The sequence below is a fragment of the Gossypium hirsutum genome, chromosome A03 (genome assembly GCF_007990345.1).
Source record: "Gossypium hirsutum isolate 1008001.06 chromosome A03, Gossypium_hirsutum_v2.1, whole genome shotgun sequence".
NCBI lineage: Eukaryota > Viridiplantae > Streptophyta > Magnoliopsida > Malvales > Malvaceae > Gossypium > Gossypium hirsutum.
In genome coordinates, this window is record NC_053426.1 from 107513859 (window position 1) to 107539816 (window position 25958).

The 25958-nt window shown below is 31.9% G+C and overlaps 3 protein-coding genes across 3 annotated transcripts; 1 reads left to right on the forward strand and 2 right to left on the reverse strand.

The window, feature by feature from the left end:
* The first annotated feature begins 13247 nt into the window (after positions 1 to 13247).
* LOC107886893 (uncharacterized) lies at positions 13248 to 15755 on the forward strand. The gene is made up of 4 exons (XM_016810992.2): positions 13248 to 13523; positions 13626 to 13720; positions 13836 to 14002; positions 14685 to 15755. Exons 1-4 carry the CDS (start codon positions 13494 to 13496, stop codon positions 15440 to 15442), a joined length of 1050 nt encoding a protein of 349 aa, XP_016666481.1. The 5' UTR covers positions 13248 to 13493; the 3' UTR covers positions 15443 to 15755.
* Positions 15756 to 16136: 381 nt separating this feature from the next.
* Positions 16137 to 19367, reverse strand: LOC107886892 (porphobilinogen deaminase, chloroplastic). Its single transcript, XM_016810991.2, has 5 exons — positions 18930 to 19367; positions 17894 to 18299; positions 17395 to 17601; positions 16631 to 16808; positions 16137 to 16502 (listed from the first exon to the last, which is right to left on the reverse strand). Exons 1-5 carry the CDS (start codon positions 19154 to 19156, stop codon positions 16390 to 16392), a joined length of 1131 nt encoding a protein of 376 aa, XP_016666480.1. The 5' UTR covers positions 19157 to 19367; the 3' UTR covers positions 16137 to 16389.
* A 3346-nt stretch (positions 19368 to 22713) lies between these two features.
* LOC107886891 (nicotinamidase 2) lies at positions 22714 to 23547 on the reverse strand. Its single transcript, XM_016810990.2, has one exon. The coding sequence runs from the start codon at positions 23481 to 23483 to the stop codon at positions 22881 to 22883; it is 603 nt and encodes a 200-aa protein (XP_016666479.1). The 5' UTR covers positions 23484 to 23547; the 3' UTR covers positions 22714 to 22880.
* Positions 23548 to 25958: the final 2411 nt, after the last annotated feature.

Below are 25958 nucleotides of genomic sequence, written 5' to 3' on the forward strand. Positions count from 1 at the left end.
TATCAATGAGATCAATAAAAATATCTCTTTTGATGATATGAAGGAAAAAATTAGTGAAAAATTTTATAAACGTTGTGGGAGAAGGATCTGGAAACTTTTCTACAAGTTTCCAGACGGATCCCATAAAATTCACCGAAATGGAACTTGTAAACAATGAAGACGTGGAGACAATGGTCGCTCTTTATTGTGGGACTTGGAGCAACCAAAATGCACCGATTCAGTTATTTGCTGAGTTAGCTGGTGTGGAGGAAACTGAAGATCCCACTCCATTAGGTGAAGAAGATGGAGCTCAAGAACCGTGTATGGTGGTTCCGCTATCATACGTTGGCAGTCAATCAACTATACATGGGATCGACATTGATCTTAATGCAGCACCCGAGACTGTTGTGGTTGGTGATGATGTATACCATATTAGTGATCCTTCTTATCATGAAGACGATAGTGAAAGTGATCCCGACGTAGATAAGGTCCCGGATGATATTGACGATGAAGGCGTGAATGAGGAAGTAAATGTTAATGCGTCTTCAGTCGGGAACCAGATTCGTCGTATTGTGATACATAATAATTCTGGGGCACACATGTCTCGGATAGACCTCGATATGGCGCATGCAGCCGAGTTCCCAGAGTACCCTGAAATACAATCTGCTCATCGGATGGTCGTATATTCTGATCCTGATGAGTTGTTCGTGGGCCAGAGATTCGAAAATAAGGAAGTGTGTGTATTTGCCATTAAACGGTATAGTATGAATATATCAGTAGACTATAAAGTCGTCGTGTCTAAACTGACATTATATATTAGAGAGTGTTGGAAGTCGGCGGAAGGCTGCAATTGGAGAATACGAGCTGCATTTATCCAAACGTCGCAGATGTGGGAGATACGAAAATTTGTTGGGCCTCACACATGCACTTAATCACGTATGACAAAAGATCATTGAAAACTTAATTCCAAAACTATCTGTACGTGCATCATGCCAATGGTTGAAGACATGTCGACCATTAAAGTTTTGGTACTGATTGCTGAAATACAGGCACGATTCCAATATCGAGTGTCATACCGGAAGGCATGGATAGCTAAACAGATGGCAATGGAGCAATTGTACGGAGATTTCGATACATCATATAATGAGTTGCAGGGATGGATTAGCGCTCTGAGGGAGTACATACCAGGGACTGCCACTGAGTTGCAGACACGACCTTATTACGACCCGGATGAGCAACTACAATCGAGAAAAAGAATTTTCCAACGGATGTTCTGGACATTTGATCCATGTATACGTGCATTTCCCACTGCAAGTCGTTTGTGCAAGTAGATGGGACATGACTATACGGTAAATATACACAGATCTTACTTCTTGCGATTGCTCAGGACGGGAACAATAACGTGCTCCCGATTGCGTTTGCCATCGTAGATAAAAAGAATATGGGGTCGTGGGAATTCTTAAGAGAATATGGAGTCGTGGGAATTCTTCCTTACAAACCTGCGGAGGTATGTTATTAGTAATGATAGTATTTGCATCATCTCCGATAGAGAGAAATGATTAATTGCCGCCATTAGGCGTTCCGGTGTGCCATTGAGATCTGTTTACTGCATACGACACATTGCATCTAACTTCTATCGAGATTATAAGAATGCAGACTGGAAGAGACAAGTTGTGAAAATGGGTAAAGAATAACCTTATCCTTTTAATATATAACCTAATGTTTTGTGATGAAACTGTAACTTATATTTTCTTAATACATACACAGCGTACGAGCTTGAGCCACACATTTTCCGGCAAAGGATGACTCAACTTGAGAATGACATGAAAGGTTGAACGAACACATTTTTCCGACAATGGTTGGGTACCATGGAGCCGTGGCAATTGGCTCAAAGTTTTGATGAGGGATTTCGTTACGGTCAAATGACCACAAACTTGGTGGAGGGCATCAACGCTGTGTTATTGAAAACACGACATCTTCCGATTTCGTCTGTCTTCTCGGCTATATTCTATAGGTTGGCTATCTTGATGCCAAGAATGGGTCAGCAGCAAGTCAACCAGATGGAGGCAGGACATGTGTTTGTCGAATATGTTAGGGATGCAATGGTTGCAAACGGTTAGATGGCGAGATCGATGAATGTAGAAGTATATTCACGACGTAATGAAACGTTTCGCGTTACAGAGACCATCGGTCATCAACCCGGTATACCACTCAGGTCCTACGGAGTTGATCTCCGAAATAGACGGTGCGATTGTAGGAGGTTCCAGACACTTCATTACCTTTGTGCACACGTTGTAACAGCTTGTGCTAAAGTCTCGCTCAATGTAGATCAATTTATCGATGAAGTGTATACCCTTGAACGCATGTTGCGTGTATAGGAGAATGAGTTTCCCGTACTTCCTGACCTATCTACTTATGAGGTTCCTCCGACAACATTCGAGTTTGTCCCAGACAAAGGGTTGTGTAGGAACCCAAAAGGTCGCCCGTAATCATCTAGAATCCATAACAAAATGGATGTAACACCCCCTAACCCCAAACCGTCGCCGGAATGAGGTTATGAGGCATTTACCGGACATATCAGACAACTTACGAATAATTTACAATTAATATAACTTTCATAGTATAATATAATAATTAAGTCCCTATCTTGGACTCTCGAAGTTCAAACATGTATTAAAAGTAGAACGGGACTTGTTCGAGTATTCCAATTTTTTTTTATAAAAAATTTCGACAGCATTTCTGCTTATTTTTACCTAAACCTCCTGCAAATTCAAACCAAAATCACCAACACCAATGTTTCACATTCATATAACTAATATTTATATCATTAACATAATTTTAACTTAATAACTATCATAGCATCATTCAAAATTGATTATAAACTTCATTCATTTAACAACTTAATGTTCATGTATCAAAATATCATGTACTTTCCTTACCATTTCATTTAACCATCTAAATCTTATAATTCATCATTCACTACTCAAAGTAATATACATATTCAAGTGATTAAACAACACCTATGTACATGCCACCTTTACCCCAAAAAAAATATACATCACCAAGTTTGTGTTGGAGTCGGGATTGTTCTGGATGCTAAGCCGGGACACTTGACTTCTACTAACCTGCGCACAGAAACAACCGTACGCTGAGTATGGATATACTCAGTGGTATTACTATAAATCAAGACTATTTAACATTAATAAATTAAAAACATCAACCATAAATTTTATAATTATTTAAACTACTTTTATATATAATTATTTTACTTTATAAATCTTAAATTCATAATTCATTTTTGTCATTCTAACTCAATTCATAATTTAGTTCATACATTCTTTCTCGTACTTTTCAATAGTGCTAAAACAAATAATCTCATTTTCAAAATTTCATTTCAATTATTTACCCTATTAACAAAGCTCGGACTATGACAGATACGCGGATTTCCACCCAAACACACCAGAATGTCCAACCCAAACACACCCAGAATATTTTAAATCCTCCATAACACACCAGTAAGGCATTAAGTGCCTCTTCGGATAAATCGAAGTATGTAATAACAGGAACATCTTCTCGGCCGAACTACAATCTCCTCATCACATCACAAATCCAATGGCATGCCATTTGTATCAAATCTAGTCTGACAAGTTAATAGGGTATTATTTTACTTTTTCTAATTTCAATTTCATTTACACAAAAATTTTCAATACTCATTCAATTCAAATATCTATTATCTTAATTCATATATAAATAAATTTTCACACAAGTGTATACCATCAACACCATACAATTGTCACCATTTATTTATTTTTCAATCAATACACTTTTCAAATAATCACATACTTACCTCAAGTTTTACTTACCATACATAACAATTAAAATTTCAGCAATCAATAATAATTAAAATTTGAATTATAGTAATACACACCGTAATTCTCCCGTTTTAGTCCTCGATGACTTTCTCCTTTCCTTTCGATGCTGACGTTTCAGGTTCTTTGTTGGCTACGAAAATAATAGTAATTTATATTATTATTTACAGCATTAATTATAATAAATAATTAAATTTCTAAACAATTCCTACCTTATTCCCAATTTAATCCTAACTAAACTTAATTATTTTCTTAATCCAATTCACTCTCTTTTTCTATTCAAATTTTGTCTAAACTTATATTTAACTATAAAATTTCCAGCATATTTCCCTGATTTCGAAATTTCTTCAATTTAGTCCCTTCAACATAAAACTTATAGCCTAGTTTACAATTTAATCCCTTAATCAATTCTAACTTAGAATTCATTCAATTAAATCCCTAATTCCATAATTTATCCAACATGAACCATATTTGGAAACATATGAACTCTTGAACTATCAACTTAATTTCATCAAAATATTGTTTTAAAGCTTCTAAAACATCAAAATTAACTAAAAAGGATTTAATTGACTTACCAAATTAGCTCCAAGCTTCAAATCTTTAGTTTTCTCTTTTATTTTTCTTTCCCTTTTTCTTTCTCTTTTTCTCCCCTGCTTCCCGTTTTCAATTCTGTTTCTATTCTCTTTTGTTTCTTTATCTCTTTTATATTTATTTGTTTTACTTGTTTAATTAGCATATATTATAATATATTTATTTTAAATATCTATTTTAACATCATTTACATATTTTACAATTGTACACATATTTAATTCTACATTTGTACCAATAATTTTATTACATTTGTCATTATTTAATTTGTTTCTCAAACAAAAATCTCATAATTTAATAATTTAATTATTTAACTAACAAATATCTTTTTACTTAAATTATAAGTAATTAAGTATTTAAATTACAAATGTACCAATATAATTTTTACACATGTATATTTTTATTACCATACAATTATCCACTATTTAATTTATTTAATAATAATGCTAATAATAATAATCTAATATAAAACCATAATGTTAATTAATAATTATAATAATTTAATATAAAACCATAATAATAATCATTATAATATATAAAACCTAAAAAAAATCTTTGATTTTATTTCACCAATATGCCGCCTCATTTGAAGTCAATGGCTTAATTGCCATTTTAATCCTTTTTATTTTCTATTGCTTTATAATTAAACTTTTACCCTTTATTCAATTTAATCCTTTTTATTACTTACTCTAAATTAAGCTAAATTCACCTAATTAGATTCTTATTAGAGACACCACTAGGCTCATAAATATTTTTAATAATTATTTTCGAACTTATTTCACTGAGACGGAGGCCCTATAACTCACTTTTCCGGTGCCCGTGAATTTCAGGTTATTACAATGGACATTAGAGAGAAATCCATGGGAAGCTGTGTGGAGTATGCAGATTACCCAGTCATAATCGGAATAAATGCCCACTCCAAAACTATCATATTGGACAATCGTCGCGATCGGATAGAAATTAAGATTTTGTTAATTACATGTTGGAAGAAAAAGTCCCGCCGAGTAACATTAAATGGATTTTTTAAGCATTTTAAAATTGATTGTTTTTAATACTCCTCTTTTTTTTTTGCAATTATGTACTTCAACCCAAGCAAATCCAAAATTCGCCTTCAAAGCACATGTTTATATACAATTTACATACTTACTCTGGGTGAAGCATGACTATTTGTGTTCATACATACTTAACTCGGATTTATTATGTATTTCATTTGCTATTATAATTACGTTCTTCAACCGGGGGAATGATGACTATCCTTTGTAATTAAATGATAAAAAACTCATTACATAAATAGTCATTACATAATTTGCCAAAAAAAATTAAATTGATAAATAAAATGCCAAAAAAATTATTACATAAAAAGGAAGTTATTTATATTACAAAACCCCCTAAATTGATGGTTTGATGGTGTGGTTCTAGAGGTATATTTTTGTGGAGCCCGACGTTCACGTTGTAGATGACTACGGCGATCAATGTTCTCTTCATCTGTATGTGGGGGTGTGTGAAACATAGACGAAAAATTATATTTCTCAAACGCCATCGATGAACTTGAGCTGCGAGGAGTAGAATATGGCGGTGGATATGGGCCGAGAGGAGTAGAGTACGGCGGTGGATATTGCTTTAGAGGTATTGAGTAGATGGGTGGATACGGGCCAGAAGGAGCAGAGTACTGAGATAAATATGAGCCAGGATGACTGGAGTATTGAGGTGGTAGTGGGCTAAAGATATCAAACTCTGAATGATATCAGTGGTCTAAGGAGCCCGAGAAATAGTCATCGCCCCCTAAATTTGGATGATAAGAACTACCTCCAGAGTGTAGTTCCGACTCTTGTGCATGATGCATATCTAGAAGATGTTGCCCAATTCATGTCGTATGTGGGGGGACTACCATTGACGACCCACCAAACAAAAATGATTTCCCTATCTTACAGTACCACTGTAGGTACTGTAACGAGTGCTGAAGATCCAAGCCACGATCCATCTGAGGTACCCTCCCAAACCGGTTGTTCCACAGCGTAACATATTCTTCATGTTCATCTCCCCAATCAAGCCCATGCCTCCCCTTCTGGTCATCCCATGGGTATCCCCCAATCGTACTGGCAGACTCGGGATATATTAAATGCAATCGAACTGCCGAAGTACTCGATCGCCATGATACCACTCCACTATCTGAAAATTGATAACGGGTGCACTAATGCACCATAAGTTTGAGTGGACGCGGGCAGACGAGGGAATAACTGCCATAATTTCTAGAACAGAATACGACATCCAAATGAACTGCACAGTTAATCATATTTTTTATATTAACGTTGGTCGAGTGAAATAAAATAATAAAATAAAATTGATATTGGAAAAACTTACCCCTTCTCCAGAATGATTCTCGATCATCAGACGGTATATCGGAACCGTATATGACCTTCCGATACCCGGATTTGTGCTCCATCTAAGAAAAAAATTGTTAGAACAATATAATCCGAAAAAAAAGTCAACTAATTGTTACAACGTATAAAAATTCATCACCTATTAACGAGTGGAAATATATATGATTGGTGACTAATTGATGCCAAGAATGGCATCCGGTAAAGTGCCCATGACTGCAACAGTATGAGGCATCCGCCTATGTCCATCGCAGAAAGATCTGTCATCCGACAAAGTTCTCGATACAACATGGCTAACACTGCGGACCCCCAACTGTATGAACGGGTGTTATGCAAATTAGATAATAGGGGTAAGTACATCAAGTGAACAGTACTGCCGTTTGATTCCGTCATAAGTACACCTCCTATAAGGTGGATAATGTAAGCTCGAACGGCCTGCATCACCTCTCATTCATTGGCAGTACTCGACAAATACTCAAAATTGGCCTTTAGCCATGACAGCCTCAAACTGGAAAATTTCCCCTCACTTGGCGAGCGTCCAAGTAATTTATAGAAAAGGGTTGCCGGCCTGAAGATCGAACTTATGCCCGTGACCGCGTTCCTGTCGATGGGGAGCCCAAGCTGTACTGCAACGTCTTCTAGAGTGATGGTGCACTCCCCGCACGGCAAATGAAATGTGTGGGTCTCCGGACGCCATCGCTCGACTAAAGCGGAAATCAAGTCATATCGCAGATCAAAAGTCCGGATCAATGCTGCTGATCCGAACCCGGCTAACTCCAAGAACGGTATTAGGCGTTCATCTGGCTGAAACCCTATACTATTACCACGGCCTCTCAATACGCTGTATGGCTCTTAACATTATTATATTAGCAAAATAATTAATACAATATAATTTAATTTAACAAATAACATGACTATGAAATAAAAATTTTATTACCATCTCTTTAATGGTACTTGATATGTGATTTGTATTATCAATCAAAGAACCCATTTGTTACAAATCTGCAATTAAAAAAAATTGAATTCATTTTTTCTTATTTCAAAAGATACAATAAATGATTTCAAATTTTAGAAATAAACACGGTAAATATCTCATAATTTCTCATTTTTTACCTACATTTTTTTATGTTAGATAACAATAATAATATTATTAAAAATATATAAACTATCTAAATATAAAAAACATACGAATTAAAAAAAAACTAGAAACATACCTAATTAGAATAACTTCCAAATAACCTATAAAATTATATAACAACAAATTTAATCAACATTTTAATAAATCAATAAAAATTATCAAATAAATATATAATAATATAAAATTACATTATATAAAAATTACATTAAAAAATCACAAAACACTAAACTATAAACAGTAACAATTTATAATCATATACTAACACAAAATAACTATAAAATTATTTTTTTAAATACATTACTAAAAAAAAATTCACAATACACTAATACACACTAAACCACTAAACACTAACAATATATAACCTAATCTTAAATTACTAATAAAATAGCTATAAAAATATTTTTTTAAAATATATTACTAAAAAAAATTCACAATACACTAATACACACTAAACCACTAAACACTAACAATATATAACCTAATCTTAAATTACTAATAAAATAGCTATAAAAATATTTTTTTAAAATATATTACTAAAAAAAATCACAATACACTAATACACTAAACCACTAAACACTAACAATTTATATAACCTAACCTTAAATTACTAATAAAATAGCTACAAAAATATTTTTTTAAAATATATTACTAAAAAAATTACAATATACTAATACACTAAACCACTAAACACTAACAATTTATATAACCTAATCTTAAATTACTAATAAAATAGCTATAAAAATATTATTTTTAAATATATTACTAAAAAAATCACAATACAGTAATACACTAAACTACTAAACACTAACAATTTATATAACCTAATCAACTATAAAATTATTATTTTTAAATATATTATTACTAAAAAAATCACAATACACTAATACACTAAACACTAACAATTTGTAACCTAATCCCATAAATTATTAACAAAACAAATAACTATAACAAAATACAAAAAATTAATAATTTATAACCTAATCATAAACTACTAACAAAATAATTATACAATTTTTTTAAAAAAATTTACATTACTAAAAACTCATAAAACACCATAATTTTATAATAAATTACTAAAATAATACATTACCTTTTTTTTTTCTTCTTCTTCTTCCTTCTTCTTCCTTCTTCTTCCTTCTTCTTCCTTCTTCTTCTCCTTCTCCTTTCTCTCCTTTCTTTCTCACAATTGGTGGCTGCTTCAATATGGGGGGGGGGGACCATGCTTATAAGGTCCCCATAATTTTTTTTTTCCATGAGTGATATGATTCATGCATGAGAAAAAATGGGCAGCATGCAAGGGCAAGGCAGTAGCAGCAGCAGGTGGAGCAGCAGCAGCAGCTAGGTGGGGATGTTGTGCCTACCTGACAGGCTCAACCCGTTTTGGGTATTTTGTACCAGTATAAAACCCCTATTTTTACATATATATTAATATAAATATTAAAAAAATATATAATAATAATTTTTTAAACGAAAAATATTTAACATTAAACAAATCGGTTGTGCCTGTCAAGTAGGCACGACATAAAAAAACATACCATTTTCGTAATTAATCTGGCTGACAACCCATTTTCGTGTATAAATTTTTTTATAATATTGAGGTAAAAAATCCTTATATCTATTATTTAATATGTATGATAAGTGGAATTGAGGTGAGTATTAATATTATGGTATTGAATTGCATTGAATTAAATTGAATTGAATTATGAATATATGTGATTATTTGAATTGAAATGTGTATTGATTGGAAATTGAAAAATGATTTGGAAACCCTATTAACTGTATCGGGTTGAGTCGGATATAGTTGGCATGCCATAGGATTGGAAGTGTTCAGTGATACTTCGACCACGAGTCGATGAGACACTGGGTGTCAAACTATTACTTCGGATAAATTCGATGAGGTACTAGGTACCAATTTACTTCGACAAGGCCGATAAGGCACTAGGTGTCAATTTATTACTTCGAATTATTCGATGAGGCACTAGGTGTCATACTGGTGTGTTTTGGTTAGATCCGTGTTCCGCCAAAGTCCGAGTCGTGTTAATAGGGGTAAATAAATGAATTGAAAATAAAATTGATATTAAATGATATTGAATGTGAATTTGAAATTGGACATTAAATTGAATTGTATAAATGAAATGCATGAACCAATGGTTCATAAAAAGAGTATTGTTATTGCCAAATGATATGTAAATTCAAAGTGAGAAAAGCAATTTAAAATAGTTATTGATGAGAATTAAATATGTGATAAATGATTTATATGTGAATTGATTAATTGAATGGATTTGGAAATTGTATGAATTAAATGTGCATGTTTAATTATTTTGTTTTAAAGTATTCGGATTATAGAAATACCACTGAGTTTATACTTAGCGTACGGTTGTTTTCCGTGCACAGGTTAGGCTAAAGTCAGATTGTTGAATCAGCATCCAAAGCGTATCCCAAACTCAAAGTGGTGAAGGATATTTCTTTTGGTAATGGCATGTACCTAGGTTGTCATATGTATGTCATTTTGAGAAATGGTTGTAAGTGATGATATAAGATGATTTTAGTTGATTATATTTATAATTTTATGAGTTATGCTGAGATTATAAAATGGCATGTTTTGACTGAAGTATGAATGAATTTAACATATGCAAAATTTTATGTTGAAATTTGGTATAAAGTTTGAATTGGTCTAAATGAAGTTAAATGAATTAAATTAGTAAGTATTTGTAAAATACCTATGTTGGTACATTGGTTAAGTCATTAGGTTGATTATTTGACATGTTTTAGATGTGTTTGAATGTGTTTTGAATTGATCGTATTTGATCTGTATTGTTCAGTAATGCTTCGTAACCCTGTTCCGGCGACGGATAAGGGTTAGGGGGTAGTACAGCATTACACCAAGAGTGAAGCTAGAAATTATTCTGGAGGGGTGGGGCAAAATTAAATTGTATATTTTTATGATAATAAAAATGTAATTTCACCATTTTAATGGCCTATATCTTTATAATTTTTAAATGATTAACTAAAATTTTATCATTTTTGGGGCCAAAGTACAATTTTACTATTACTAATTTAAAATTTTATAAATTATAAAGGAGCCTAAATGAATTTTTTTTCCTTTTAAGGAGAGTCAAGGCCCTTGCTAGTCCATTAGATTCGCCACTGTACACATATGGTAATATGTTTAGCATATCAAATTTTAGAAATAGCAAAATTTAACTCAATAAACTTTACTGAAAATTTTCCTCATGATTATATTGATTCATATTCTCATATGGATAAATTTTACTATTAGTCTCCATATTTTATAAAAGTTGTGGATTTAGTCCATGCACTTTTATTTGATTAATTTTAATTCCTATACTTTTCAAATTGGTTAATTTTAGTCCTTATACTTTTCAAAATTTTAAAATTTAGTCCTGACCCAAACAATAGCAATTAAATTCGTTTAGTTAAATTCAATTACTAGTCATGTATTATGTATACAATTGTAGATTTATTCCATTTTCTTTAATTTGATCATTGTAAGTCCCCATACTTTTTAATTTTTGAAATTTCAGTACTGACGCAAATGCCAGTCATTAATTCATTAAATGGAATTTTTGTGAGTAATATATGTAAATAATAAATTGACATAATATTACACGTATGGTAATATATTTTGCACATTAAATACTAGAAATAAAAAAAAAACTTAACTCGATAAATTTTACTAAAAATTTTGCTTAGGATTAAATTGATACATAAAAATTTGATTTGGGGCCAATAACATGAGATTACTATAACTAAAAAAAGGATAGAATGAGAAAAAGGCAAATCCACAGTTAGTAGTCTCGGATAAGATATTGGTTCATAATTTTCCGACACTTTGCATTGCTTTGGTTCATAATTTTCCACACTTTGCATTGCTTTGGAACAAATAAATCAAATTAGTATTACATCATATTAAATTTATTTTATTCATAATAATCTGTCTTAATTTGGACAATTCCTCGTAGGGCCAAAAGAAGCCGCCAAGTAGAACTGCTCACAAAACAGCCGCTTGGATTTTCTTTTTTTCTTGCCTAAATATTATATTTATTATTCTATAAGTGGATATAAATTGATTAATTATCACGAGATTTAAGCTTCCCTATTTAGGGTATTCATATGGTTAACTGGTTTGATGTAGTATTAATCAAATATTTTAAATTTTTAATTGTTCATTGAACATAAATTTTTTTTAAATTTAACCGAATTGAAATATTTTGATTAATTCGGTCGGTTAACTAAAATTTATATGTTTATTTTTTGTTAAAATAAGTATAAGACATATAAAAAAATTGATAATATTCATTTGACCGAATTAACCGAATTAGTAATAGCCTAAAACATATAATATATAATGTTATTTATTAAATTCGGTTAATTACCCGATTTCAAACCAAATTAATCGTTAATCGATCTCCGACCGAACTAGATCAGTTAACCGATTGATTAACCGAATTAGAACGGTTCGGTCGGTTGATTCGGTTTTAACCGAAGTTTGAACACTCCTAAATTTATTAACGGAGTCCTTGAACTAATTTTCTTTGTTGTTGTTGTACCTAAATGAAGTCATTGTAGTTTATTTATATTACAAAATGAAATATTGATTTATATTAAGAGTTTTATTTCTGTATAAATTAAATGTTAAGGGCTTATTTGAATATAAATTAAAGGTTAAGGATTTATTTGGATATCAATTAAAGTTTAAAGGATTATTTGGGTGTAATAAAACTATAAGGACTTATCCTAAAAAATGGAAAAATTCAATAATATATTAGCTTGAATGATATAAAACACGATTTTGAATGTTATAAAAATTTTATAAATGTTATATATAAGCTCTTAATTGAATTGATATTAAAAGTGAATTGTATATTAATTCAATTAAAAAGGACAAAAAAGTTTTTTTTGGTACTAAATAATAAATACTATTATGAAAATATTTTTATCTTCTTCTATTTTTATATAAAATCTATAAAAATTAATTTAAATCTAAGGTAAATATAGAAAAAAATACTTACATAAAAAGACTTGAACCTTTAATATCACGACCTTCGAAGCCTCGACCTTATGAGGTTGTTCTAAACCTATGTTAATATGATTAAATTTTTTAATTAATTAAAAAAATTATTATATTTAATGATAAAAAAATTAATGGGTTAGGGACTTATTTAAATAAAAAAAATAGTATAAGGGCTTGTTTAAATAAGGTATAATAATTTAAGGGTTACTTTTAGTATATCAGCCATCTTAATTATAATGTTACTTCGTAAAAGAAAAATGAGAGTAAAAGCTTTGGGCCATTGACATAGCTGATCCATTCTTAATGGTCTGAAAAGCTATGGCGTTTGAATCTGAGTTGAAATCTCAACCCCAATAAAAGCACAAGCCTGCACCATGAGCCCCAAAATATCGGTAGAAGGAAGGACTTGCTCATTTTCTTCTTTCTTCAGCTTTAGCGTCTCTGATCGAAAAACAAAGGCCATTAAACCATTAAGTGGGAGTTTTGTTTTCAGCTAGCTTGCTCAAATGGCTTTTCTTTTCAACAAATTCCAAGATGTAAGTTCCTTTTTTTTTTTTTTTTTCTTTTCAATCATTTTTTCATTTGTAAAATTAGGTAATGTTGATTCAAAGTTGCCCATTTTTCTATTGATATTCCAGGCTGTTAGAATCCTTGCAAAAAGCCCCACTTTTGCTAGGTACAGAAGGAAACTCCAATTTGAAGACGATATCAATCTCCTCTTCATGTATACCAGGTTTGATGATCTTCAATACCCACACTCCTTTTTTTATCATTCATTATCATTGCTTTAGTGTCTAATCCCTTTGACTTCTTTGATTGCTTGATGTTGTTGCTTGTGCAATGTGTAGTTACAATCGTCTAGGAAAGAATGCTGATGAGGCCGATGCCGAGGAGATTATCGACGTGGCTAGTAAGGCCTCTTTTACGGACCAACAAATGCAAGTGCAGGAAAATGTTCATTTTCAAATTAAAAACTTTTGCACTGTTATGGATGAAATCCTTCTTCCTGGTAGTGGTGAGTAAATTTCTAGTTTATTTTGTTTAATGAATCATCTATGGGATGTTTGGTATATTTAAATGTTCAAGCCCCTCAGCTTTTTTACTATATTGTTTGATTAAATTACATTGTCAAGGAAATTGGGGTTTCAATGTTTTTGTGTTAGCTTGTCATGGTCTACATCTTATTGTATTGCAAATTTAATGCGATCACTTTGGTTTTGGAACTTAAATGTGAATTAGTTTTAGGCCTTCGTTACTTGATTTGGTTGCTATGTGATTTTTGGCTTGGCTGCCTTAACTGTGTTATGAGATTGGAGCGTATGCTCGTAGAGGAACCATTTCTATACTTTTTTACTTTGGAGATAAGATAATTTTTATATGTGCAAAGTAATTACATTAGACATTGATGTCCTTTAGCTACTTTGAAAAGATGATTGCTTTTATATATATGATAATATGGAGTATACTGAACTTCATTTTGTTGCTAAATTTGTCATAGATCTGTACAGAAATGAAATAAGTACAAGCAGTAGTTGGAATATGGAACATTTGATCCATTGTTCGACCTTTTTTTTAGTCATATATGCTTTTGCTCTCTAGTTTTTACTTTGCATGAGTAACACACTAGAGATGAATGGAAGAACCTGCCTCTGATAATTTCTTTCTCAGTCCTAACTATTGGCGATTTTTCAGTGCAGCTGTTCCCATGACAAGACCAATAAAACGCTCTGAACTCTCACTGAGGTTGAAGGATTCCATTGGCTACTCGCTCGATGTCAAACCATCTCAAATACCCCACAATGAGGCCAGCCAAGGTTTATATTTGAATGGTGAAGCTAATGTTGGCGCTGTAATTGCCATTTACCCCGGTGTTATATACTCTCCATCTTATTACCCATATATTCCTGGATACCCTAGAGTTGATGCTCGAAACAGATATTTGATCACAAGATATGATGGGATTGCCATCGATGCTCAACCTTGGGGATATGGGGGTGAAACACGTGAAATATGGGATAGCTCAACAATGCAAGAGACGAGGCCCGACACCGATGAGACAATGCTTGGTAAGGCTTTGGAAAACTCACAAGTAAGATGCAGTGGTGAAATTTTGGAGTGTAGAAACCCTTTAGCTTTGGCCCATTTCGCCAATCACCCTACTGAAGAAACTGTGCCAAATGTGATGGTTTGCCCTTATGACTTCCCACTGACTGAAAAAGACTTGAGAACTTATATTCCAAACATATCATTTGGTAATGCAGAAGAACAAAAAGTGAGGAGATTAGGCAGCTCTTGGTTTAGACGGGGTTCAAGAAATAGTGGGTTAGATGACTGGGACTCAGATGTTCCTGTTTTGAAGACTCTTGTTTTGGTGGCTACTAAAGCACTCTGTGATGAAGAAGTGCTGTTGCAAAGACCATTATGGTATTATTCTGTGGATGAAGACGAGGATTGAAAGAGATGGAGCTACATTCATGGAGCAAAGGTATTGACAACTAAAATAATGGCCAGTCAGTGTAGATTGTAACACACATGCAATGCATTCAGTTAGGATGAAATAGTTATGGTGTTGACTGGTTTTGGTAACTCCCACCATCAAATCAATTTGTAGTCATGAAAGAAAATGAGGGAAATGATCCTTTTTTTGGTACACATTCAGACTGAAAACGACTAGTTCAGACATTGAATGTAATAAAACTATAGTTCTTGTCATTGTTTGACACTGAACGAAACTCTGATCTTTTGAGTGAAAGCTAACAATTAACTTACCGGTCGTGACTTGCGTCAAGTGATGATTAGAGACTTATTACCGGTTTTTGACTTGCATCGAGTGATAATTAGACACTCATTTTATACGAATTTGAACCGTATACCTTCATCCTTTACTTCTAATATTGCATAAAAAAATCAACTTATTAAGGGTAACTATTTGTTCAATTATAAATTTATGTAGTTTTTATATTTTTTTTTGCTATTATAAATGCTGCTCTTGCTTAAATATATATTATAGCATTAATTTAGTTCGATTGTTAAATAATTATTTAGAAAATATATTTTTATTACTTATTTATTGTACTATACTTATATTAATAAAAATGTAAAGTTTTAATGTGAAAATGATATAATAATGCGATTATTAATACTTATAATAAAGAGTTAAATCATTCACTTATAAAAAAAGGATAATACAATTGCAATAGAGTAAAAAAAAAATTCTAACGTTCTAACATAACTCATCAAAAAAAAAATGATCTAGTTGAGAAATAATCATACATAGCTAACCCGGAACTACAACAATCAAAGGCTCAAGAGAATGAATGAAGATTGATGGACACAAAACCCTAAAAGTTAAACCAGAAGCCTTGGGCTTTCAACTTTTAGCCCTCATTATTGTTAAATTACTCAAAAATCAAAGAAGCCTGGACCTGCCCTAGAAAGGAGTTCTTTGCCAGCATCCTTCCCCATCATAACCATGTCTTCAAAAGCATATGCACCTTTTCTAGATGTTTCAAGCACTGAAATGTATATATATGGAGAAGAAATGATAGAGTTAAAAGGTGAAAGAAACAAGCATTCTCATAGGAAGATGAAGTTAATTATAAGTTTAGAAAATCTAGAAATGATAAGAGTGCGATGATCATACCACGTGTTCCATCGGGAGAAGCTACCAATCCTTTAAATATGCAGTTACCATCCTCGTCTTTTGAAGCATAGCCAGCGATTGGAGTACGGCAAGATCCGTCCAACGTCTCTAGAAAGGCTCTCTCACATGTAACTGCCAATCGTGTTTCCTCGTGATTTAATGAAGCTAGGTAATTAGCCTATATATCAGAACCAACCAAATCAATGGTAGAAAAGCAATAAGAGATCAAAATAGTTTTCAAGGAGACAAATAAAATTTGTCAAGATTACATCAGATATGGAACACATATATCAATGGAGAAACTTCAATTCACAGACACATCCAGCGCTTATTCTGTTGTCTACAATGATACTTTATATGAGCATCCAAATTCCAAACCAACAATATTTTCTTCTATGAAATTAAATATTTTTGCAGTAGTATCACCTGCAGTTCAACAGTATAAACCTCAAGCTTCAGACCTTTGGATTTCTATTCTCATTTACCAGGTTTTAAGATTCAACTTAATCTCCAACAAAGATGGGAGGAAAAATCAATTCAGTCCACACTGTCATCGACTCTGACTAAAATATATTGAGCCAAATGTATTCTTTTTCCAATAAAATCGTTTGTTTTTTTTATGCCAACACTTTTTAAACTGTTTATCAAAATTCAAAACTCAAAATTGCCATATCTCAGCACTTTGTGGCAGATGTCACAAAGGTAACACAAGGGTATGATAGAAATTTGAGGTCAGCCATAAATCAAGCAAAAACAAAACATACCATTTTTTCATCATTGCTTCGACATGCAATTCCAATAGCCCCCTGCGCAACAGCTGGAAGCATTTCATCAATTGAAAGAACAGAAGTAACATTTTCAGTCATGTTCAAGCGTCTAAGTCCAGCTAATGCCAATAAAGTTGCTTGGACCACTCCTTCATTAAGTTTTCTTAATCGTGTCTGTACATTGCCCCGGAAATTATCCTCCACCTACAAAATTGCATAGAAAGTTATAACTAACTCAGAATAGAGAAATAACGGAGCAATTCTGTATGTTTGAATTCTAAGACATTATGCTCTGTTCATCACAGCTGCAACAATGGAATTTTAAATGCAATGCAGAACCATTTAGAAACAGTTAGATTTACATTTCAAATCAATGGTCAGTGACCTGATATAAGACCACCCACAGATGAAAAGTTATATACCAACAAATAGTCTTGTAAATGACTATGCTAATTCATCTACAAATAAAATATCATGACATAGCAAAGTAACTTGCCTTGAGTGATGGATATCTGTAGAGTATTTGTGACTTTCTTCTTAGAGATGCAGTGCCAATAACACTCCCAGCAGGTAGTTCAGCCAAGGAAGATGCACTCAAGGATATAAATGCATCACGAACATCCTCACGCGGAAGGTTGCATGGTAGAATTGTCTTCTCCGGTAAATAAGTAGGAACGTCTTTCATTGAGTGGACAGCAATGTCAATATCACCATTTATCAAAGCCTCATCTATTTCTTTTGTGAACAGGCCCTTTCCACCAATATCTGCAAGTGGCTGACTCAGTATTTTATCACCAGTTGTTTTGATTACAACAATTTTGATAGCCCCTTCTTCAGCTAGTTCCGGATGGGAAGCCATGAGCTTGTCACGTGTCTCGTGAGCTTGCGCGAGTGCTAATGGGCTGTCCTACACATGGAAAAGGTGTAAACAGCCAGAAGAAATTCAAGAGGAAAGACCCGTAATCAAGTTAGAACTGATGGATAAAAAAAGTATCATGGTTATCCAAGGTCACACATTAGTATGAAACAATTGAGAGAAGTACATTTCTTCTACAAGCAAGTCCCTAAATTGTTATGAAATTTTCCCGGAAATGAATTCTAGTGATCTCAAAATCATATATTTTCAGCCCAATGAAAGACAGGCTATATCTTTTCACTGGCCAAGTATTTTAAACTGGCAATTGTTCATCAATAACAAAAACCTCAGTGACTAAGGGGATGAATCAGAATCGAGCCAACATTTACACATCAGATTGAAATTTAAGGAGGAAGCATGCATTTATAAGACTATATATTTAAGAAAACGCCAATCTGAATATTAATTTACAGAATAAGCAAAATCAGAGCTAGATTTTACATGTATACCAAATTAAACCCAGAAACCCATTACTCGAACACATTAGAACGAAGATCACTTTCCAGTATTATAATTCAAACCTATCTTAGTTCAACAACCAAGGGCACCAATGATCCACATTACTAAGCAATATAAATTCAGATTTCATGACAAAGGCAAAAGTCAAAGACCGTACCTTCCTCTAGTGCCTATTCTGACAAGTGCAACTTCTGTCTTAGCAACAGAAGCTTTTATGACCCCAAAACCCTGCTTTTTCTTCGAATCGGGAAGGGATTGAATCTTGAGATGTTGAAGAGGGAAGCCAAGAACAGAGACGGAGCCACCGCCACAAAAATTGAGTAATCCGCCACCAGCGCCGCCGCCGAGGGTCGTACGAAGAGAAGAAGAAGCTAACGTTTCCATTGGAAGCTTGAGAATTCGATAGAATGGAGGGAGAGAGGAGGAGGGGGAGAAGAAGAAGAAGAACAACTTGAAAGCAAAAGGGAAAGATTGAATTGGCTTTGAAGGGACTGTTGTTTGTTATTTGTCTGTTATATTAAAAGAAAAAAGAGTTGAGTTGGGTGAGAGCAGATACTGGATAGGATTTTAGGATTACAATGGTTTTGATCCCCTACGGCCGCCTGTATTAGCTTCGCCTAAGCTTAAAAATTAATCGCATAATGATAAATTTAATCCTAAAATTTATATTTTTTTATCAGTTTAGTTCACAACAAGAGTCAAATTTGACATCAATTTTTAGAGAAAGTCAATTTAATCTTTTTAATGGTAATAATGACTAAAATATTAAAATTTTAAACATGACAACTCGTATTACAATCCACTCCTAATTCATACTATTTTTTTTAGTTTTTTTATTTATAAATATTTTATAAATTTTAAATTAATTATTGACGTGACATATAAGACAAATAATATTATATCAACATGAAATAATATGTATTGTTATGAGGGTTGCAACGTCAAAATCATTATAAAAATTGTTTCAAACATTATTTCCGTTAAAGAAAAAATTTGACTCTTTTTGAAAGGTTAATAATTAAATATAGCTAAAAAATAAGGACCAAATAAAAAATTGTAAATATTGAGAGCTAAATTTATTATTATGCTAATATTAATTAATCTCCAAATTTCAATCTATTTAAATTCGTTTTATGTGAAGTCTCAATGAATCAATATCGTACTAAATAATTTTTTTTGTTAAACTTTCACTAACAAATTAAATGTTAGCTTGAAATGAATTTAAATTAATTGGATCAAATTTAAACAAATCTATATAGTCGTGTGGGTGGTATGAATATGATTCGATAAAAAAATTACTCTTAAATTTCAGTTATAATATCTTTTCTTTAATACATCAAATTCAAATTGTAAACTAAAATCTAAACACTTTTCTTCTTTGATCTCTGATGTTGATAGCCAAACCAATTTAGATCTAAGGTATGTTATTCTACTTGTCAATGGGTATTGATCCACTATACTAATCGTTGAATCATTGCTTACAGCTAGCTAGCCGAACTTAAAAAAAAACTTAATAGCCCAGTGACTTAAATAAAAAACTTTCAACTAGTTTAGTGATTTAAATGAAAACTTTAGAATAATTTAGTGAATATTTTGTAACTTTTAAAAGTTGAGTGATTAAAACATAAACTTATTAATAGTTTAGAGACATTGGCTGTAGTTTACCCTTTTTTGTTCGAAATGATATTTCATTGATTTGTAAATTTGATGGTTGTTGAAATTGGACAGGCTGATCCAACTAGATGGACCGGAACAAATCAGTATATTGGTTTGAACAAAAAGTTGAACCAATTTTTGAATGAATCAATTTTGATCTATGGAACCAAGTCAAAACCGTTGAATTAATTTTTTTAAAAAATATTTTTAAACTTCCTATGATTTTTTAATAATTTATTTAATTAAAATCAAATTGATCGGTTAAATCTGTTAAACTAAGAATCGATGATCTAACTTATTCAACAATATGTAGGATAATAAAACCTTGGTAATCTCTTTATAAAGGAAAGGGAATAGAAATCTTAGTACAACAAGATAAACACATAGAAAATACAAAACAGTAAAATGGTATGGGCACTCATCCTTAATAAAGCCATACCAAAGAAACATATGATCTAATGAAAATTCGACACAACGAACACAAGTGTCACAGACCCAAACTCTATCATTAGGTGTTAGCCAACAAATCAAACATTGGGAACAACTGCGTTAAATTTGTTATTGACAACCCAGTTTGTTTCAAAATATCTACGGACACTTAATAAATATTGATTCCATAAAATCAAATCTGGACAAACTGGGTCCATTCAAAATTCAAAAAATCGGGTCACCACGAACTTCAAGTTAACATTAGATTGATTGAAGGATTTAATTAGTATGATACTAGCACTTTAAGGATTCAATTATAACTTTTTGAAGTTTAAAAAGTAATTAAAATATGAATCATTATTTGCAATTAACCAAATTACAAATATTAAACTATTAGATTCCATGCTACAAATAGATATAGTCAATTTTTTTTTTCGGTTTTACCTTCTAATTCTTTATTTTAAAATTTTATTTGTTTATAAATGATGATATATTTTTACCTCAATAAATTTATTTAATATTTGGTAGACTAGTAAGATTGATATGTATATTATAAGAGTATAATAAAATATTTAAAAAAAGATGCTTTATAATTTTTTAAGATTGTTTATGAAAAAAAATGTACCCTACTAGTTAGTATTTGGTACACAGGTAGAGTAAGATTAAGAGTTAATAAGTGTCTTATAAAAGCATAATACAATATTAAAAAAAAAGACGTAAATTTTTTAAGACTACTTGTAGAATAAAAAAAAAGTACACTATTATTGTACTAAACATCTCTAATTTAATTGTAAATTTTAGTTGGGTTATAATTGGTGTAATGGAAATTTTTATTGAGTTATTTTTTAAAAGTTGGGCATATATTTGAGTTTAATTGGATTAGGTATTTAATTATTGAGTTAGGTAGGGATATATGAGTTTAGGTTTATTTCTTTGATAACAAATAGAATAAATAACAAAAATTGTTTAAGTTTATTGATTAATTTAAAAATTGAATAAATTAATTTATTTAGACGTGACATTAACTACTAATAGTATGATTATACGTGATAATTTTATAATTTGACATTTAGTAAAAAAGTTAAAAAATAAAAGTATTTAAAATTTATAAATAAAAAATAATTTTTGCCACGTGCCACCATGCTTTATGTCGTTATTGTCACATCAACCTATTTTAACAGTGTTAATTAGGTACCTAAAAAAATATCAAGAGAAAAAATAAAAACTTCTAACAAACAAATTTAAAAAACACTAACATAAACTAATGTTGATTATTGTATATTAGATTTTGTCACACCTATTATAATTTTAGGGAGAAAGAAAATATTTTATGTTAAATTTTTAAAAAAATTATTCAATAAGAAAACACTAACATAAACTTTAATTTTAATGTTATTAAATATGTGTTTCAACATTGCATTTGTAATTGTTTTCTTTATTTAAAGATGATATCAAAATATAAAAAAATAAAAAAATTATAGTAATAATATTAATTATATTTTGAAAGAAATGATATTTTTATAATTTTATAAAGGAGTTGATGATATAATTAAAGTTTAGTAAAGAGTTTAAACAAGATTATAGACAAAATAAGGGTTTTTATTTTGACCCTCTAATTTTATAAAAAAATTATTTTAATTATTTATTTAATTTTTCTCTGTTTTAATTTTTAAATTTATCTTATTTATTAAATTATTCTAAAATAGATAAAAAATTAATATTTGTTAATTGATTAACATGAAAGCATGAAAAGTTAAAGTGAAATTTTTTTATGGTTGAATAAGAAAGGAAAGATTGAACATCAAAGTAAGGGTAGGTATTGGACTAATCCATTAAGAGGAATACCAGAAACTGTGTTGAGTAATAATTTCTCACTCTTTTATTCCAGAAAAAACTACTACTAGGATAGCATTTCAATCACACATACATACATCTCCAGAAGATAATAGAAACTATAAACAAAAAAAGGACTTGCAATGAAAAGGATTGTTATTACCAGTACTCTTCGCCATCGGAAACAAAATTACTTCATCCCTTTCCCAAAAAGCCCCTGTTGAAGCCTCTTGCAGTCAACCAGGTACGCAAACCCGTAGGCCATGTTCTTCAAAGTAGCCTCGTACATCTCCGAATCCGACGGGGCCGTCGCATCCGTTGAGAAAAACACCCTATATCCTTTCACAAACGCCGCACGCGCCGTCGTTTCGCAGCACAGGTTCGTCATGACCCCCGTGATTATGACTTCCTCCACCTTTTTCTCCACCAGCATCTCATGTAGTCGCGTGTTCTCGAACGCGCTGTACGTGTTTTTCTCAACCACCTCGTCGGGTTTCGAAAGCCGTCCGATCTCGGTGATCAGTTCCGAATCAACGGTGCCGTCGAAGATGAGGTCGTTGTCCCACCACTCACCGAGCATGCCGTAGTCGGCGGGGGATTTGTGGCAATGGCGAGTGAAGAAAATGGGGATGGAAGCTTCTCGGCAAAGGTTGATGGTGGTGATTGCGTTGCTGAGAATAGGTTTGGCCATGGAGGCAAAATAGTTTTGCATGTCGATCACTAACAAAGCGGTGGTTTTAGGGTTTGGATCTCGCTTTCTGATTTCGTATTTCTTGTACGAGGAAGACGCCATTGATTTTGGGTTCTTAGCAAATAATTGAAGCAGGGGAATATGATGAACCCCGCTTAGCTGTTTGGTTTTATAGTTTTCTAATTATTAATATATAATCATATTTTAAAATAAAACAATTTTCTAAATTTTTTAAAAAGTTATGATTTTATATATAATTCGGGTTTAAAATATAAAAGATTAGACTAAAATTAATATTATATGAAATTAGCAAACTGCTATTTAACACGTGAAAAAAATAATTTTAAAAATTTTAATGACAAAATTATTATTATTTAATTAAATAATTAAAACGAAAATTTACTAGATTAGTATTATACCACATTTCAAAATTTCAAAGCCATTTATATAAAGGTTCATATTTCACCGTATTGTTGTATACGACAGGGCAGCCGTACCAGTTTTTATTCTAGAAAAAGAGAATGAAATTTTAGGCTGTCATTATTTCACTTAAAACAAGTTCCGGAAAATAAAATTATTTTCTAAAAAATTGATTTTTTTATGTTTGGATAGTGTTTTGTAAAATATTTTTTAGTATTTGGTAAATTTTTTATGTAATAATTTTTCGTAAATTATTTTTAGTGAAACAAACACAACTAATACTAGTCTATAAAATTTTAAGTTTTAGATACCTTAAAACATTCATAGCAACTCATATCATATTTCAATAATGCTAAACATAATCACTAATGTTGATAGATTGGTCTTCATTTGGCCAATTGGTACCATAGACCTGATTTTGGACTGAACTGGGTTGATTTAAAATTTTTAGCTCTTTTTTTAGGCTCAAGTTTAATCCAAAAATGAGTTTAAAATTTTATCTAGATAAAAAATATTACACAGTTTTATGAACTTTTTTCTCAAGCTGTAATTGCATTCTGCCAAGCCTTTGCTCTCAAGCATGTCCATTTCTTCAACCATTGGTTTCCAAGAACATGCTCATCCATTTACGAACCAATAAGATGCTTACATCAACAAATCAAGTTGTAGGGATTAGGATTCAATATAGGAATACGGCTTTAGATCATCATGTGCATCGTTACAAATCCTATCACACTACTATTAATAATAACAAATTTAGCTACCCTCAAATATGTTATAAAAGTGAAGTGCCACTGCTAGTCAATGATCTTGCTACCCTGAAATAGCCTAATATTACAGTTGTAATGTGTAAGAGGAACTAGCTTTTAACAAAAGAATTAATGAAATATTCAAAAAGCTACAAGATAACCTTACCTAGCACTTGGAGCTCTCCTTTCATCTAATCAAGGTGCCCTTTTTCCTCATTCAAATTCATATAATGGCCTTCTCTTGCATTTTTCAATTGAAATCCTAGTAGGTTCATGTTATACATCCATCAATGGAGTTATTTCATCTCAAAATCGACTTACAGAAGACAACAGTAGAACATCTCATAACTATAAACCGATAATTTGCAACATCAATTTCATTACACAAAGGAAACTCATGTGTAATCAAATCTGCAACAAATAGATTATCCAGTATCATCATTATACATATTTGAAAAATGCATTAATCAAACTGATTGTGAATATCAATGATATTCTATGGTAAACTTGAATTTCTGGGAAGTACGTATCCTCTCAACTTGTTTTGATGCAAATGCAATATCTCAAGAGAACTCATATTACTTGTCACAAAGAATGGAATTTCTCCATCTAACTCGTTGCTTGATAAGTCCAGAGAAAGGAGTCGATTTAGTCGGACGAATGATGGGGGTATGAGACCATTAAAACCATTATTGTTAGCATATATATAAACCAACTCTGGAAAAATCAAGTTGATATCTTCAGGTAGTGGCCCGTGGAAGCTATTGAAGGAGACGTCTAGTGAAGTAAGCTGTGAGCTTATGTTACGAAAGATTTCAGGAAAAGGACCACTCAAATTGTTGCCGCTAAACCATAATTGTGAAGTGGTATTATGCATCACCCAAGAAGGAATGGTTCCAGCTGAAAAATTGTCTGATAGACCAAGGGACTTCAGGTTGTTCTGTGTGGAGAGGAAGCTGGGAAATTTTCGAAGGTTACAACCAGCTAACTTCAGCACATACATGTTGAAAGATGGGGACCAAGTCTGGGGCTCTGTTTCCAGTTCTAGGTGGGCAATGTATGAAATGTCAAGTTGACCAAGCCTTGATAAATTGGCAAATATGGAGAATGAAACCTTGCCAATGGATAGATTATTTGACAAATGGAGTGACTCAATACTTGTAAGGTTGTGGACTAGTAAGGAAGGAAAGGAACCACTGAATTGATTGTAAGAGAGATCTAGAAGTTCAAGTGAAGTCAAATTACTAAAGCATGAGCAGATGTTTCCTTGGAGATGGTTCTCATACAGGTTTAGATCCCTGGGGGAAGGCTATGGCAAAGGCATTTCGGAATAAAACCAGTTGTTAGAAGACAAATCTAAGTAGTGAAGAGAAGGAAAATGCCTTCTTGCCCCAGCAGAAATCAGAAG

Excerpts from the sequence above, each read along its gene's own strand:
- LOC107886893 (XM_016810992.2), top strand. The coding sequence starts at position 13,494 with ATGGCTTTTCTTTTCAACAAATTCCAAGAT. Across the intron at positions 13,524-13,625 it reads TTTTCAACAAATTCCAAGAT|GCTGTTAGAATCCTTGCAAA; the intron begins GTAAGTTCCTTT and ends TTGATATTCCAG. Across the intron at positions 14,003-14,684 it reads AATCCTTCTTCCTGGTAGTG|CTGTTCCCATGACAAGACCA; the intron begins GTGAGTAAATTT and ends TTTTCAGTGCAG.
- LOC107886892 (XM_016810991.2), bottom strand. The coding sequence starts at position 19,156 with ATGGAAACGTTAGCTTCTTCTTCTCTTCGTACGACCCTCGGCGGCGGC. Across the intron at positions 16,809-17,394 it reads GAAGCAATGATGAAAAAATG|GCTAATTACCTAGCTTCATT; the intron begins GTATGTTTTGTT and ends TCTGATATATAG. Across the intron at positions 16,503-16,630 it reads TTCTCCCGATGGAACACGTG|TGCTTGAAACATCTAGAAAA; the intron begins GTATGATCATCG and ends TATACATTTCAG.
- LOC107886891 (XM_016810990.2), bottom strand. The coding sequence starts at position 23,483 with ATGGCGTCTTCCTCGTACAAGAAATACGAAATCAGAAAGCGAGATCCA.